General features: G+C 31.6%; 1 protein-coding gene across 1 annotated transcript; it reads right to left on the reverse strand.

Annotated features, from left to right (window-relative positions):
- Positions 1–2454: 2454 nt before the first annotated feature.
- Positions 2455–16198, reverse strand: LOC143052200 (uncharacterized). Its single transcript, XM_076225175.1, has 10 exons — positions 16116–16198; positions 14239–14438; positions 11144–11339; positions 9673–10011; positions 8519–8910; positions 7715–8101; positions 6675–7031; positions 5357–5380; positions 4684–4768; positions 2455–2702 (listed from the first exon to the last, which is right to left on the reverse strand). Exons 5-10 carry the CDS (start codon positions 8520–8522, stop codon positions 2663–2665), a joined length of 897 nt encoding a protein of 298 aa, XP_076081290.1. The 5' UTR covers positions 8523–8910; positions 9673–10011; positions 11144–11339; positions 14239–14438; positions 16116–16198; the 3' UTR covers positions 2455–2662.
- Between the last annotated feature and the right edge of the window lie 2701 nt (positions 16199–18899).

The raw sequence follows: 18899 nt of genomic DNA on the forward strand, positions 1-18899 counted from the left end.
ATGTTATATGATTTTAATTCGCTAATACGAGAGACACAATTTATTCCATCCCATGGCTGTGCGGGAGACATTTTTTTTGTTATATCACACTCTCGTACAGACCAATCAAAAGTCGATAACCGAAAGAACAATGATTGAATTTGAATCAAATAATTAAAAGTTGGAATGCTCAAGCTCTACGTTTTGACTCTGAACCTTTCCATAGATTGCTATATTAGAAGATACAGCATATTTTGAAATGGATTTTTCTGAAGGTTTTAATGCATAAACGGGATTGATTGTACGCATCAAGCGATTACAAACCAGCTTATGTACAATGAAAGGCTTGTCGTACTTTTTTTTAAATTTTTTTTTATATTCGTTGACGAGTCTTTTGTAGACAAATGTGCGTCTGGAGTACGAAAATTTAATCCTTGAATTTATTGGAAATGAGACATGAATTTACCAAACAGTACGAAGAACACGGATGTTAACAATTACATTTAAATTTTAATAGGCTATGCTATTGTAGGCAGAAAGGCAGTGTGTTAAAACGAAAACAATTTTGAACGTGTTGTTCCTTTTTGCTGTAACTATGCCAATCATTGAAACAGAGTTAGTAGCCTTAGAAAAATTGAAGACACCCTCACATGCATCCACGAACACCACATAGCATTGTTGACTATTTACATGGTTTTGCATGTTTTCGTTTGATACTATTGTCTTTCTTTATCCGTTTATGAATGCGATGCTTTTAAAAAGACAATGGTTTGTAAACCAATGTTGATCAGAAACGATCATTTCGATTTGAACAGCTCTGCAAAGACATGTTTGAAGTCTTTCAGACATTTGAAAGTTGTCAGTACAAACCAATAAAAGTCTGTAATGGCCTATATTGGTACTCGACTGAACTCATTTTTACTCGACCATTCTGAATTTAACTTGAACATACACGACTGAAGTCTGTATAATACATAATTGTTTAAACTTGTACTTAACCTTTACTCGATCAGTACTTAACCATTCCGACCAGGTCTGAACCAGGTTAGACTTAGTCTGAAGCATACTTGACATAGTCTAAACCATGCTCGACCTAGTCTGAACCTTGATCGACGTAGCCTGAACTATACTCGACTAAGTCTTAACCCACCTAGACATTCTTTTGTATCTATCTATTGTATTTCATCAAGTTAGGAACTGTTTTTAACAACAGCTATTTCCCCTCGCTAGAAAATTAAACAATTTGAAATAAAAAATGTGTTCAATATAGCATTTTATTCAAAACTTCACAATACACATAAAAGAACTTCAACACAATATTCATCAACACTTAAATACATATATCACCTTTAAAATAAAAATAGAACAAGCTGAACAAATAATCTCATAATAATTTTTCAACAAAACTTTTAAAACTTTAAATTTAATTATTATATAAAAGAGGGACGGAAGAAACCAGAGGGACAGTCAAACTCACAAATCGAAAATAAACTGACAACGCCATGGCTAAAAATGAAAAAGACACATAACAGAACACATGACACAACATTGAAAACTAAAGAATAACAATGAATAAGCAACACGAACCCCGCCAAAAACTAGGGGTGATCTCAGGTGCTCCGGAAGGGTAAGCAGAACATGCTCCACATGTGGCATCCGTCGTGTTGCTCATATTATAACAAATCCGGTAAATAATCTAATTCGGTAGGCCACATTCATGAAATGGAAGTGGATAATACGACGTAAGGAATATATCTGATATCATTTGAGAAACGGTTATTCCATAACGGTCAACCAACTCGTGATGGCGTCCATAAAATTTACAAAGGGAAAAATATAAGTTGATTTGATTTAACTATCTCTATTTGATGAATCTTAGAATCATTTTATTCCTTAATAATCTTTTTTTTTATATTTATATATCTTTATTTTATTGTTGCTGTTAGCTTAAAGTGATTTATTTTAACAGTTAAAAAAGTAGAGGTTATTTGGTCAAGTATGGGTCAGACTGATCGAGTATTATTCAGAACTATGGTCAAAGATGATTTAGACTGAAAACAATAGGTCGAGAATGGGTTAATACTGACTGGTCGAGTAAAGGTTCAAACTATTTTCAATGACAAAGATAATGGTCGAGTACAAATCAGCACAGTAGAGTACAGTTAAGACTGGAGTCGAGTTATGTTGAGTACAATTCAGATCATTTCAGACTGGTTCAATAAAGATCAGTACAGTCGAGTACAGATATAGGCCATTTCAAACTTTTACGAGTTTGTAGTGTATTCACTGCAGTTTATTCAGTGCTATGCGTAAACAGTCATTTAAGATATTTTCAGTTTAATTCTTTTCTGTATTTGATAGTAACCCGTACTATCAAAATCATACTAAATTGTCTGAAAGGCTACTGCGAAATATCGAAGTGATTGAATAGTCTGGAATTAACGACAATCGTTAAGTCTGAAAATCGACTACAGGTTTAAACATGAAGGAATAATTTATTGTTCGGTCAAGACTAAAAATGCATTTTTTTTAGGTTCAAATGTTACAATAACCAACATAACTCATCATGCGTTAAGTACAAATTCTAATAAAAAAGATTATATAGAGCACATGTAATGTTCATTATGATGTTAAAAATTGCGTCATATTAACAGAAGTATAGTTTTAAGGTGATGAGGTGTGCTTAAACATCTGACTCGTTCTTTTTCATCTGATGCCTTTTCCTAAAAAAAAGTCAATAAAAAATGTAAATACAAGAAAGAAATAGTAAGTATAATTTGAAAAACAGATTTTTCAAAATTTGTGTTATAAACAAACATTGTATTTTAGCACCGAAAAATACTTCACGAATGAGTGTCCGCAAACAACAAACTACAAGTTCAAACATATCCTCACCTTACTTTATTCAATTTTAAAGTACTGAAGTCCTTTTAAGAAAGATTTTAATATTACTGAATTGGGACAAACTTGAATCAACTACATTGGCGTGTCTACACAAACACCTATCAATATGCCTACATGCTCCTGAAATAAACTAAAGGGAAACACTAGTAATGTCATCAATTTCTGAATATGCTGGTTGACTATATTGACTAGATGTGATACAACCCGCATAGCCAAACTGACGCCCAACTTTGGCTAGCGTTTTACTACCGGTGCGAAGAAGACCAAGTGACCATATTTTTATTCCCCAGTCAATGTATAGTAACAACTTGAAAATGCACACAACCATGGGAGATTTGTAGACACATGTACGTTAACATTGCCGGAAATTACGGTAAAAGGCAATATGTAATTGGATTAAATTAAAACTTGATAATCTTTCAATAAAAATTAATTGTACGAAACAAAGAAGATTATGAATCCCACACAAGATAGTTTATTTCAAATAAATACATTATTAAATCAATATTACTGTAAAAAATTTCGAACACAAACAACAATGCAAAAAGTATTGAAATCTGTTAAAGACCTCTAAACATGTAAAACATGGAATTATTTGATTAAATATTTAAGTTCCATGCGGCTATGAATTAGGTTTGTATTATCCACGATGCTATATTAAATAACATGTATATAGTTTTTCATCTTCAATTATTTTTTTTATTCGCCGTGCTGATTCTTTTGACGAACAAATGTTTATAACTTTGCAGTAGAAAGCAATTTTTATCAACACCTTGCAAACTCTTTTCTTTTAATTTTTTTTGAATGTGTTTTGTGTTAATTTGTATATTTTGTGTCGTATATTGTCGAAAGCCAAAAAAAAACAAAACAAAAAAAAACAGACCTAACAAGTTCATAGTGATAAGTATAATTTTAAACACAATTGAAAGTAGAGCAGACTACATTATCGTTGTTTGATGGCTTGATTTTCATTTTTGAGGATAAATGATAAGTGTTGATGTTATATATCCTGTTTTAATTGATATCCACATTGAAATTACAGATATTAGAAAAAAAAAAACCAACATATTATCCTTCCCGAATTATTTTAAAAGTTTAATCATTAACTATCTATTTAGAACGGAATTAAGTGTGACTGTCATTCAAGTGAGAGGGTTATCTAGCTCTATGTTTTATCCACCATTTTCTACATAATATGATGTCGATACTAAGTTAGGAATATGACAGATGTTTTATTTGTTAGATGTGTTTTAGCCTTGAGCGTGAAACTATACTTATTCATCTATTTGACGTGGCTTTGTTATAATACATCCCGTCATTGTGATAGTGTTCTATTAAAATTTGTATATTCTTGTCTTAATATGCTTTGTCTATACGTCTTTTTGTGTTACTTTGTTAGATAAATCGTGGCTTGATACTTATAAATCCCGTCAGTGTGGCATTGTGCCATGGTAAATATGCGTTTATATCATGTATATAGTGATTATGATAATTGCACAATATTGACAAATGTGTCCCTATTATTTTACATTTATACCTATTGTGTCTGTTTGTTTTGTTCACACATCATTGTCAATAAAATGAAGTCATACAAGTGAGAAGTTTGGCTAGCTATAAAACCAGGTCTAATCCACCATTTTCTACATAGGAAAATGCCTGTATCAAGTCAGGAATATGACCTTTGTCTATTCGTTTGATGTCTTTAAGATTTTGTTTTTGCCATTTGACTAGGAACCTTCCTTTTTAAATTTCCTCAGAGTTCAGTATTTTTTTTATTTTACTTTTTATCTAATTACATACCAAACACCGAAACTGATTATTATAAGCGTAGCAATGGTCAAAATAACTGCAAGGACAGTTGTACTTGTTTTCCATCCGTTTGTACCTGTAAAATATGAAATTTTATAAAAATTATGTTTATCATATTTCAGGTGTTTTATGTTTTACATTTTATTGTTTATCATAAATTAATCATTCCTAACAAAATGATTTTAAAATCTTCTTTTAAATTTGTTCAATCAATTGTGTTAAACATTCAACTTTTGAATATGAAATTATTATCAAGCTACAATTTAAGTGTTTTTATCATATTTATATTTTATATTAAGAAAAACATTTAAAACCAATCAGGAGGGAATGAGTCCGGCATAATACACTTGTAAGACTCTTCCAATTATTTAAAATGACAATAGCATACTCTTCATAGAGGTCGATTGTTCATTATACTTTACGATTTTGGTCACCAACTTTTTAGATTCTTTGATGCGATACCATTTAGTTTTATTTCTGTCTGTAATTTTGTTGAAATACAACTCAAGAATAGGAAAGATGGGTGTTTTTCTCGATTGATATTTGATATGCTCCTGTGTTTTTTTCTGTTTTTCGTCTTGTACGTTTTTTTCTTCAGAAAGGACGGTTTGTATACGGAACAATATATAGACCCGCATATCAATTCAGCCATTAGATTGTTTACCTGTTGGTTTGTCAATTTCTGGATCTGAAGATATAAGGTAAAAAAATCTAAAAATGGTGAAATGACAACGAAACTTTTCAAATGTTTTATTTATTCTCAGCAAGCAAAAATAAATACAATATTCGTTAACATGCGAATTAAGTTACGTTTTGAAAAAATAGCCAGCAAGTCAATTGGAAGGCTTAAACACAATATCAACCAAAATTTAATTATTGTTATTTTGACCCGCAGTTGTCTTCGAATAAAGTTCAGTGACAAATACGACATCATCTCATTTAAAAATTATATGTTAAAAAATTGCACATTCGAATCAAAATGAGAACACTTTTTTCAAATTGTCTGCTCTATGGTCGGGTTGTTGTCGCTTAGACACATTCCCCATTTCCTTTCTCAATTTTAAATTTCTTGTTTAACAACATGTATATAACTAGTTATGCAAACACATAATCAAAAACAAGGTTACTTCAAAATTCAATATTGACGGGACTGACAAAAGATTTTTATAAAATTTGTTATGATATGAACTAGTAAACAAATGCGACACTAATTTAATATTTATCTTTTAGGGGTCATCCATAATTGTCAACCATTTTCCCAAGTGTACAAAACATACACTTGGGGGAGGGGGTTAAAAAATCAAAATGTGTGCCGTACACTTTTTTTTATCACTATGTAAAACAGTCGGATATGTTTCAGTTTTTTTTTCAATGCAAATTTCTATATTAAACTAAACTATGATAGAAAGGATTTTTGTTTTATTAAAAATGATTGCTTCTTGTCTTTAAATCTGAAAATGGTTGATGTACACTTTTTTAGGGAGGGTGGGGGGTCTGAAAAAGTGTATGTTTTGTACACTTTAGAAAATGGTTGACACTTATGGATGACCCCTTAAAAGTTATGTTTATCACCAATATGCTTTTGCTTTAATATAAAGAATCCAATTATCCTTCAAACTGCTCTAACAAAATTTGACATGATATTATTAGGGACTTTTCATCAGATATAGTTACATAAACTTTCGTTATGTGTCAATGCAACACCTTGAGACTATAAAAAGGTAATTGTTGTTGTTTGTCTGATATTATTGTGTTTTGATTCTTGTAACATTGTTCTCTGTTGATTGCTTTCATCGTTTATTATTCTCAAGATTTGGATAGCTATCTCTACGATAAGGATTTTGTCATTTTTGAAGGTTGTACGGTAACCTATAAAAGATGTTCTTTCGTTTTAATGGATAATCCTCTTTAAGGAATAATTCTTAATCTCATTTAAAAAAAATATAATAACATATATAATGTTTATAAGTTATTTTACTCACTTAAACCTTTTATGGCAAACGCTGTTGCTGGTTTCAATGTGTCACAGGCCACGCTTGACAGTGCACAACCCAGTTCTGTATGTTTGTCGTCAACCGACACCTTATACTGTAATAATGAAAATCTTTCAAACTGACATTCAAAAGGCTTAGGATCAGTTACTGATATCATTAAATTATCATTGCCAATATATTCCATGTAGTTAATGTCATGCGACGTCTTCCTACACCATATCGGTAAACCAGGAGGATTACCAACTTTACCACCACATTTTAATACGATAGTTTTCCCTATGGTGTAAGTGTTAATTGATGATGTGCTAGTAATTTCTTCCACAGTGAAATTTTCAGTACTTGGAACTGGAAGTATAAAACAAATCAAAATCTTTACTTTTGATATAGAAACTGATAGTTTTTCTTTCATAAATCGAGTTTTAAAAATATGTATTTTGGATACAAATATTCTATGACTGTCACATTTTCGAACTTTTATGGGCTCTTCCTCAGCGATGTTAATGTCTACATTTAGTTAAAACAAGCCTTAACATAGATACCAGGAGTCAGTTTCACAAAAAAAACCTTACGACTATGATTGATCGTAAGTCATGAACATTTCATTATACTTACGATCAATCTTGGCTTTTTGTGAAACCAACTCCTGGCTTATAATATAGGACGCCAGATACCCGTATTGTCAACATAAGACTCATCGGTGAAACTCGAAACAAAATAGTGTGAAGGTCAAATCAAATACGAACTTGGAGAATCAAAATCAAATTTCAAAGCAAAATACAATATATGAAATAATCTGGATAAAAAGTAAACATATATTTCAAATGTACTTAAAGTATAAAAACTTGGAAATTCTTATTATCATAAGAACTGAAAAAGATAATTTCTAACAGACCACTATATCCTAATATAGGATATAGACTTCGAGTTTTCGCCCTATAGAATATGAAAGGCGAAAACGCGAAAGGGTACCATAGGATATCGATTTTGACTTTAAAGTATTGTTAATGTCATTTGAAACCTCACATTACCTGTAATATTAAGAGTCCATGTACTTTTCCCGTTTTTATCGCCAATAGAAATCACTTCGCATACATACGATCCTGCATCGGAACATTTAACATTATGTTTCGGTATTTGAAGACTAATATTTGCACTCGAAGCTGGGTAAACACTTGCTGATAAAACCACTGCTCGGGATTTGTAATTCATGTCATACCACTTCAGTTTCGTGCCCTCTGAAAAACTGAGTTCTGCTGCAATAATTCTTGATAAGCCATTGCTTCCTAATTTCGAAAGTACTATTTCTGCAATAGTGTCATTTGTTTCAAAATTCCAGGTCAAACAATCTATTTTAATATCATCCTTGTTGAGCGCAACGGGTGTACTTATTTTTGTTTCTATATACTGTGCACTTGCTGAAACGACAAATAGAATATAAAATAACCATCAAGATAAACTTGTGTAGTCGGCAAAACACAAAGCCTAGTATGTTATCATTTTTATTTTCGACAAAAAACATATTATTTTGTTAAAAATCACGAACAAAGTAAACACTTTCGATACTACCAACACTTGTGTCTGCAATACGTTTTAAATAATGAGCTAACAATTCTATCAAGAAATTTGTCCTGCTATTTACTGCGTTTAAAACCATACTTTTACAATTTATCCGCCGTATTTGATATTGTTTTCAGATTTTGATGAAACATGTAAAATATGTAAAATCGCCACGTTACTTATGTGTGTATACCCTAGAGTTTGCTGTTATAAATACTCTTAATTTATAATTTAAATTTTTTCCCATGAATGAACAAGGCTAGGTCAAAACTTACACATTATACTCAGCGAACGTTGACTAACACTAAATTTGTTTCCAAAAAGTACTAATTCACAACGATACGTTGATGCATCCCAGCATTTGACATTATAAGACGGAATCTCTATCTTTAGTGTGGCATTTGTCTTTGGATTAATAGTAGATGTCACCAGATTAGCCCTATATTGAAGATCCGGATCATGTACCACTTGGTTATTGATTTTTGTAAAATATTATCATGTCGAGCCTCTAGTATCAAAGTCAACTTTTTACCGGTCACCTTATACAATGACACGCCTGATATTATATCTCTCATGAGTAGTGGCTTTGATATGCAAGATATTGATAAACTTTGCTTTTTATACAAAAGATGTTGAGGAACTTGGATGTCTACCAAGTCTACGATTTCTGAAAATAAATGACAAACTATTAGTCGAACACTATGCATATATTTGCAACTTGTTAACATAACTTTTAAGTGATAAATTCACTCAAAAATCAGTATATTATTCATAGTGAACGTTTACCAAACTATGCTTAACGATTGTGGATATACCTTCACTCAAAAAGTTTATTCGAGAATGTTTCAGAAGGTAAGGGTATGTGGTGAAATGTTAGATTTTTTTTTTATTTTGAATATTTGAAGATTGTTTTTCATAGGAATACCTGTGTTGCATCAATCATATAAAACATGAAAAACAAATGAGAGAAATGACAATTTAAAAACATTGAATGAAATGTCAATATAAAATTATATTATTAAAGAAAAGTCAATTAAAAAAAAAATGAAAGAGAAAAGACAATTTAAAAAGATTGAATGAAATGTCAATATAAAATTATATTATTAAAGAAAAGTCAATTAAAAAAAAAATGAAAGAGAAAAGACAATTTAAAAACATTGAATGAAATGTCAATATAAAATTATATTATTAAAGAAAAGTCAATTAAAAAAAAAAATGAAAGAGAAAAGACAATTTAAAAAGATTGAATGAAATGTCAATATAAAATCATAGTAAAGAAAAGTCTATTTAAAAAACAAATTGAAAGATATCTCAATTTGAACATTGTTGAAGTTAAAAACATATGAATGAAATATAGAATTCAAAAGATTTGAATGAAATGTCAATATAATTTTATTTTTTTTAACAATTCTATCTGAATCATACTCACCATTCCCTATGATAATTGAGCTTTCCTTAGGATTTGAATTACTACAGTGAGGTGTAGTTGCTAAATCACATGCAATTATTGTTTTCGTATCTTCCTTTGTCATATTGTATTCTAATGTAGATTCTCTGTAGTACTGGCAACCGTCGTACGACATGCCAGTCGTGTTAATATTATTCACATATTCAGAGAAGTCTTCATCAGTTTGCTTCTTTATACACCATCGAAGACACGCTGGTGCTGTGAATGTTGCATGACAAGCTAATTCAACAGTATCGCCGTGGTAGTATATAGACTTTCGATGACCTGTTACGTCCTCCAAGCTTATTTTGGATGCAGAGACTGAAAAGAAAATTATGTATTCCTTTGTAGAAAAAGTTTTGATTGTGAAATCATTGACAAAATTTCAGAACTATGGAGTAGAAAAAAATGAGTGTTCTCTTCAATACAATCCATTGACAAAAAATAAAGATGAATTGGAGTATTTTCCAGACTTCTAAGTGTATTCCAAAAAAAAAAAAAACTATTAAAATATGAGTTTTGGTGCGTCCACACTTTCAATATCCCCCCCCCACTGAACCATGAATATGAGGTCAAGGTCAGATGACACCTGTCACCTAGACATGTACACCTTACAATCATTCCATACACCAAATATAGTAGACCTATTGCATATAGTATACGAAAAACAGACCAAAACACAAAAACTGAACTATAACCACTGAACCATGAAAATGAGGTCAAGGTCAGATGACACCTGCCAGTTGGATATGTACACCTTACAGTCCTTCCATACACCGAATATACAAGACCTATTGCTTATAGTATCTGAGATATGGACTTGACCACCAAAACTTAACCTTGTTCACTGATCCATGAAATGAGGTCGAGGTCAGGTGAAAACTGTCTGACGGGCATGAGGACCTTGCAAGGTACGGACATACCAAATATAGTTATCCAACTACTTATAGTAAGAGAGAATTTAACATTACAAAAAATCTTAACCTATTTTTCAAGTAGTCACTGAACCATGAAAATGAGGTCAAGGACATTGGACATGTGACTGACGGAAAGTTCGTAACATGACGCATCTATATACAAAGTATGAAGCGTCCAGGTCTTCTACCTTCTAAAATATAAAGCTTTTAAGAAGTTAGCTAATGCCGTAGCCGCCGCCGCCGGATCACTATCCCTATGTCGAGCTTTCTGCAACAAAAGTTGCAGGCTCGACAAAAAAATCAAAGTTTGGTTAACAGTTACTTTATAATTATGAACATATCAATGATAACTCAAGTCAACACAGAAGTGCCGACTACTGAGCTGGTGAAAAAGGTATCCAAAAAGTAGCATAGAGGTGAGCAGAACCTACTTCACATGTGGCACCCGTCGTGTTGTTCATGTTAGTAAAACCCCGGTTAAACAATAATATGCATCAATATTTTTTTAAGTATAAACTTTTACAAAAACGACTTGCCTACAACATTCAGTTGAGCAGAAACCTGAGCCGATCGTCCACCAGAAATTACAACTTTACATATAAATTTGGCACTGTCTTTACAGGATACGTCTGTTGCTTTCACTGTTAACATCAATGTTGAGTTAACTGATGGCACCAATTGTGTACCAGTCGTGTTGCCGCGGCCCTGCAGACTAGATTCGTACCAAGTAATCTTATAAGAAAACATGTAAGAATAATTAAAACATTTTATAAATCAAAAGTAAAATACATTTCAACATTAAGCCTCTTTGAAAGTCTAATCATCCAAATGCTAAATAAACACGATCAATACATGTGTCGCTGCAAGCATGTTTTGACGTTACATGTTTTTTTTCGAAATTTCAGAACACATTTACTTTCGTGGCTTCTCTAGTCACCAACAAATAATTATGACAATTTAACTAGAGAATGGAAAAAATTCAAAACAATCAACAAACAGGAAGTTGTTGTAGAGCAGATGGTAAAAATTGCTTGCACGCCTCAATTTACCATTATCAAAGTCTACTTAAATAACAAAAAAATGTCCGTGTACGTGTGACGGAGTAATGAAAACACGAAAGGAATCAAGCGGTTGCTAGCCTGCTTCCGCAGTTGAAGACGCAAGTTAAAAAAATGTATGGGAAGGTTCCAGAAGGACAATTTATATTGTTAAGTGGAATGGGTAAAATTTCAAATAATTGAAGACTTCCTACCGTCTGTCATTATGAAATATATATTGAGACTGATTCGCATCAGCTAATGTTGGCGAGAACCAGTTTCTTTGAAATAGTTTAAGAGAGGCGAAAGATCCAAGAGCGACATTCAAACTCATTGGTCGAAAATAAACTGACATTTCAATGGGTAAAAAAAGACCGATTGACATACAGTAGACTCTAAACTCAACTTAGAAAACCAAAAACATGTGTCCCCAGTACACGGATGCCCCATACGCACTATCATATTCTATGTTCAGTGGACCGTGAAAATTGGGGGAAATCTCATAATTTGGCATTATAATTAGAAAGATCATATCATAGGGAATATGTGTACTAAGTTTCAAGTTGATTGGACTTCAACTTCATCAAACACTACCAAGTGACCACAAACTTTTACCTAAAGCGGGACGCACGGACGGACAGACGAACGAACGAACAGACGGACACACAGACCAGAAAACATAATGCCCATAAATGGGGCAAAAAAAAAAACTAAATGATATTTTGGTTAATCTTAAATTGAAGAAATGCCTACTGGTATTTATGTTATTAGTTGAATATTAATGTATTCGTATAAAAATTAAATAAGCATGTTGCTGTTTATTAGTAGTTAGGCAAGCAAACATTTGTCGACTAGTATATACACCGACTTAAGTGCTTTGTGAAAAGTCCGGTTTGGAAGTAACTTGTTTCACGCCTGAAGTGGTTAGTATGGAATAGAACTAAAACAAACGTCTTCTACAAATGTTTGTAATTATGATATCAAATCGTGAAATATGTTATAAGCGTTAGCGTGATAGTTGTAACTTTTTAGCCCTTATAACCTCTTGCAGATTTCTTATCGACAACATAATTATAAATATTTTGATTGCCCTTTTTGCAAAAACTTTCACGTAGGCCTTCAATTATGTTTAAATATAGATATCCATATCAGAGTTATCAACATTTTGATTATGACTATCTAAATAAAACTGAAAGAACAAACGTATTACATTTCTAAATCAAAACAAGTCTAATGTGCGTACATACTAGTACTATATACTACATATCAGAGGCATACTATCAAGCAATTACAAAATGAATTCAAAGAATTTATACATTTGCAATATAGAAAAGTGCTCTCGATCAATGACATTGTATGATTTGATGTGCCTCAATTATGAAGATTCGGTGTAAATCGTGTTCTGAATAAGAAATAGTCGTAATGTCTATGCCTACTTACAATTAAAAATAAACAATTTTTAGAAATGATTTATAACTGCCTGAAACACATTTATTTGCTATATAATATAAAATTAAACGTCAGGATTGGAAATGATTATCAATTAAACATGCAAAAACGTGTTGAGACTACTGCTGCATTATCAATCAAACTAGAATCGTCAAAATATAACCATATTGTATCTTTTAAACTACTTATAACGACATTGCAAAATGAAAAAAAAAAGAAAAACATTTAAATTAAACACTACTCAAATCTGTTGATACTACAAGATCTGCAGTTTGTAAAAAGTGTTTTAAATATATTTCAATACAGATGAAACCGGAGGTTTAAGTTTTATTAAAGAATAACACATTAAAGGCATTTTATTTGAGAATTCAGATTGTCGTTAATTACCTCACATAATGATATCTTTTTTGATGGAAAAAGCTGTATCAAAATATTGAAAATGGAATACAATTATGTTGTATTTTAAAATATATTGGTTTGATTTGTTGCTACTTTCTCACTTACAGTTAACATTATCTACTTTCATTTTCACAATTAGGTATTTTGTACCATTCCTACCATCTGGTGTGTCATATAATGTATTAAACAAAAGTTATTAAAATTTCATATACTATAAGAAAGTCCCTACATAATCAAGACCTATCGATACATGAAATGTATAAAGCATTAATTATAAACATTTCAAGAGATTATTTGAGCCTTGATTACGTTTCAATATTCAAAAGTTTTAGGAGAATAATTATCCCTTTTTTCATGATAAGTACTAGGTAACGGTCGAAGTTAATAATAAAGATATGGGTAATCGTTATCTTACATATACTTAGATGAAACGACATTTTCTGAGAGTTCAATTCATCGAAGTGTTATGACCACAAAAAATTTGTTTACAATAAAACCACAAACAACGCTGAGTATGGTTAACTTTTCTTCATAGCGGTTTCAATGTGGTGTCCAAAGAAAATATAAAACTTACTGTTGTTTGTATTGATAATACAAACTTGTCCCGCAATTTTTGTTCATAAACTACAAAAACACTTCTATAATTAACAAAAATCGATTGGGCATCTTTCATTAAGCTTATGTATGTAATGTTATCGAAGAAAAAAACTACTTTAAAAATTATCAAGTCATTAAACTGTAAGTACCTTTTGAAATGTAGGAGGATTCGACCTGTCAGCTGATATTTGCAATATGTCAGAGGTCACATCTCCTACTTGTTTACTTAACAGATAACTGTATATGACATCCTCATTCGTTAATTCATTTGGTAAACACTGGATCATAAGAGGTTCTTGATGATAAATAACTGTATTTGTCAACTTTATCTTTACATACTTTCCATCAACTGCAAAATAGGAAAATATAACGAATGAACCTTTCCAGAAACCTGTAAGTTTGGTAGTGGGTTATATTAGGTTATGATTTTCTAAATGAAACTGAAAGAATAAAAGTTCTCAATCTCTAAACCAAAACAAAAAATTTTATGTTTTGATTTTGGTTTTTATTTGAAGTTATCTTCTCTAGTCATACGGACGACTCATCGACTAGTATTGTGCTATTGTTTATGTCTGAGATTAATTTCACTGCATTAGAAAAGAGTCAATCAAAAATAGACTATTCAAATAGTATGAACATGTATGTTTTAAACGGTTCGTGTAAAAACGATTTGTCGTGTACCCCTAAAAGACTAAAAAAAAATACAAAGTAAACAACCAATGGGATAAGGATACAAGAGTAGACTTCTAAGTACACAAATCTTTTTTCCCAAGTTCAAAAATAAATTACAAAATTATATAAACTGGCTGATAGGCAGACCCACATATAATACATATTATAAATACAATTATTTAAAAAAAAAAGATCAAAATAAGATGAAAATGTGCGATTATAAAATAAAAATTGGATCTGGGTTAAAATGCAAGTATTTACAAAAAAGTTGGAACTGTGGTAAACATACCGATTGAGTTGGAAATAATGATTGAAACATTTTATCAGTCCTTTAAAGGAACGAACAATATATATTTGATAGTATATACGACATTATGAGTATATCATTTCCACGTTGAACATTGTAACTGCCCCCGTTTATGTTTGTGATGTAAACAGTGGATAATTTTTATGAACAGTGTGCAGTTGTTATTTTTCGTATTATTTAACGTTTGTAAAGGAAATAATTAATAAAACATTTACTGATACCGCTAACGAATTATTTCGATGGTATTCAAGATAATGTACAATATTTCTGACCCTCAGTCTACTTTTTAAGAGGATCTGCTTACCCTTCCGGAGCATCTGAGATCACCCCTAGTTTTTGGTGGGGTTCGTGTTGTTTATTCTTTAGTTTTCTATGTTGTGTTATATGTACTATTGTTTGTCTGTTTGTCCTTTTCATTTTTAGCCATGGCGTTGTAAGTTTATTGTCGATTTATGAGTTTTACCGTCCCTTTGGTATCTTTCGTCCCTCTTTTAAAAGCTACCAGAGGGACACATAATCTCATAAAGGAACTGCCATGTAACTTCAAGCTAGGGGTATGCCTTGTTTTTTTTAAAAAGTATTCTGATTCCCAAATTGATGGGAAAAAACATGCAAAGGAAAAAGAAAAATTGGTGTATTCAGCTTATCCCTATACCTTTTGGGTTTAATTTTGAACAAAATATTCTTATTGATGGCGTTTAATTTTCAAATAAAATTTGCGTCTAGTTGACTCATAAAAAAACCTGAAGTTTAAAAATTTTCCCCGAGTCGAAAATAAACTTAATAACGCCACAGAAAATAAATGTCCACTTATTTGTTAAAGCTGAATAATTTCTTTCGGTTTAGCTAACCCCAGAGTTTACAATGCGACATTCAGTCATCATATTGTTTGTTTGGTAACTATTTAGCAACATGTAAAACAAAAAGTAGAAAATAACACCTTCAATTTAGACATGCTATTTTTGATGACCAATACTTTATTTACTCTAAGTAGATTTATTTTACTTCATGATTTGAAAACACGCATACATAATTTCATGTACTTACGACGTAACATTTCTACAGAAAACAATAAAATACACACGAAAAACCTCATGATGTTAATGTCCGTTGTGTGTTTTCTGAAAACCATAGATAGTTATAAATAGGATATCGGTGATCAAAGATTAAATTTTTATGCAATGGTTTAAATTTGATTTTGTGAGATATGGTATCACAACTAACAAATATTTTCAGTTGTTGGTAAATATTTAATATTTCGATAACTGTAATAAAATAAAAGATTTGTTATCAATACAAATAAAGGCAATATTCAAATGTTTCTTTTATTACGTACCAAAAAAAAAATAAAATAACGGCAAAGCATCAGGTAATAAACGAGGTTATTTGGTAGGTCAAATGCAAGTTTACAGTTATATTAAAGGTATTTTTTCAAAGCTGCATTAACACATAAGCAAATGGAACTTTTAAAAATAGACAGTATCGTGCAAAGTCATTCCGATAGACCTATGAAAATAATAAACCTCGTCAGTTTACAAAACAAAAAATGTAGTTTTCGTTGATGCCATAACAATTGTGCCCTAAAGATACTCGATACTTTTATAAGAATAATGAAAACAGTTTAAGAGGAATTTACATTTTAGGAAGGAACTGCTATGATGATATATTTGGGTAAATTTAAGTAAAAATTTAGCTAACAGGAAGACTATACAACTGCATTAATAGTTACTTCATAATAAAATTAACACGAAAGTAAAATTTAAAAAAAATAATCGCTCAAACGAAAAGTGCCACTTTTGTGATGAAAAAGAATCACCGTCTCATCTGTTTATATGCTGTAAACTGTTGGAAGACGTATTTTAGAAAATATGGGAAATTTGTTCAAAATTGAGTATCGATAATTACAAAAATCGGAAACGATTACTTTGCTGATCTGAAAACATTACTTGAAAATTAAGGCATTCTTAAACGACCCTCTCATATTTGGAATGTAGACGAGTCAGGAATATCTCTAGATCAAAATCCACCTAATATAAAAAAGAAAATGTGGTATGATTGTCAATGAGACTCTCCACAAAAATGAGGAAATTATTTGCACAAATCCTAACAAAAAAAAAACAAACAAACCGGGAATGATTCTTTTTTTTTTATATCCTGAATGGTGATCTAATACTGCATCTTATTTTAAACGCTTTACATGAAAATTCAAGAATCGATATCTAATCGGTCATGAAACGTATTTAAGAAGTGTGACTGTTAAATACATTACAGCATCTACTTACATTCTCTACAGCAATATAATGCCGTTATGACGTGATATGTGGTAAAGTCTGGTATGTATATTTTGATATTACCCCAATGTTGACTGGGGAGTCGACATATGGTCACTTGGTCTTCTGACGACCGGCAGTAAAACGCTTGCCAAAGTCGGGCGTCCGTCTGGCTGTGCGGGATGTATCATGTCTGCAGCCACGTCCGGTCAGATTGGGGACGTTAGATCCGATACCTCGTGTAAAGAAAATTCGACGCTCTTTGAACCCTTGCAACAACTATTTGAGAGATCTGTACTATTACAAGACCTACCTATTGTATTCATAGTTAACGTTTTCTCGTCCTGGACATGCATGCAATATTTGCCACTGGATGTTAAGCAACCAACAATCAATCTGTTGCTTTTCAACAATACATTGGCTTTGGGTCATTTTAAGCGATTATTGTATAAGAGGCTATATTTCCTTTGATTTGTATTTTTTCTCCGCTCATAATTATTTATCTTTAAAATAATGGCTTTTCTGTAATAACATTCCACATGTGAAATTATAATTTTTTTGAAAATACTTTGAACGACAAAATTATTTTATATTTCTTCCTATGAGACGTTTACATTTTCTTAAGCAATACACGCGAAACAATGAAGGTGGTTTTTAAATTTGATAGTTGTTTTTTGTGCTTTACTGATTATTTGTTTGTTTTGAGATTGTAACATAATAATGACCACTATACCAATATTGTGACTGTTTTGTCCGTTTTGTTCACACATCGTTGTAAATAAAATGGAATTTGTTGCGACTTTCATACAAGTGAGAGGTTTAGCGTTATAAACCCAGGTTCAATCTACCTTTTTTCTACATTTGAAATTGCCTGTATCAAGTCAGGAACTTGCCAGTTGTTGTCTATTCGTTTGATTTGTTTTATCTTTTGAATTTGCCATTTGATTTAGGGACTCCCCGTTTTGAAATTTCCTCGGAGTTCAGTATTTTTGTGATTTTACTTTTTGATACTTGTATTCTGGCCATTCGTCTTTTCTATGTATAGTAAACCAACTAATCTTAAATATGTTTAACCGCGTCGCAATTTTGCGCCTGTCCCAAGTGAGGAGCCTCTTGCCTTTGTTAGTCTTGTATGATTTTTAATTTTAGTTTCTTGTGTATAATTCGGAGTTTAATATGACGTCCATTGTCACTGTACTAGTATACATATTTTTTAAGGGGCCAGCTGAAGGACGCCTACGGGTGCGGGAGTTTCTCGCTACATTGAAGACCCATTGGTGGCCTTCGGCTGTTGTTTGCTCTATGGTCGGGTTGTTGTCGCTTTGAAACATTCCCCATTTTCTTTCTCAATTTATTTTCGCTGATACTTTTAATACTTCGCGTGAAACCATTTTTTCCAATAAAACTGAGAATGGAAAAGCGGTATATGTCAAAGAAACAACCCGACCAAAGAGCAGAAAACAGCTGAAGGCCACTAATATATCTTCAACGCAGCTGGCCCCTAAATTAAATTATGCACTAGTTAAGTGAAAATGGACTTCACACTAAACTCCAAATCATA

This window comes from Mytilus galloprovincialis, chromosome 11 (genome assembly GCF_965363235.1).
Source record: "Mytilus galloprovincialis chromosome 11, xbMytGall1.hap1.1, whole genome shotgun sequence".
NCBI lineage: Eukaryota > Metazoa > Mollusca > Bivalvia > Mytilida > Mytilidae > Mytilus > Mytilus galloprovincialis.

Excerpts from the sequence above, each read along its gene's own strand:
- LOC143052200 (XM_076225175.1), bottom strand. Across the intron at positions 7,032-7,714 it reads ATGGACTCTTAATATTACAG|TTCCAAGTACTGAAAATTTC; the intron begins GTAATGTGAGGT and ends TTATACTTCCAG. Across the intron at positions 5,381-6,674 it reads GTTTGCCATAAAAGGTTTAA|ATCCAGAAATTGACAAACCA; the intron begins GTGAGTAAAATA and ends TTATATCTTCAG.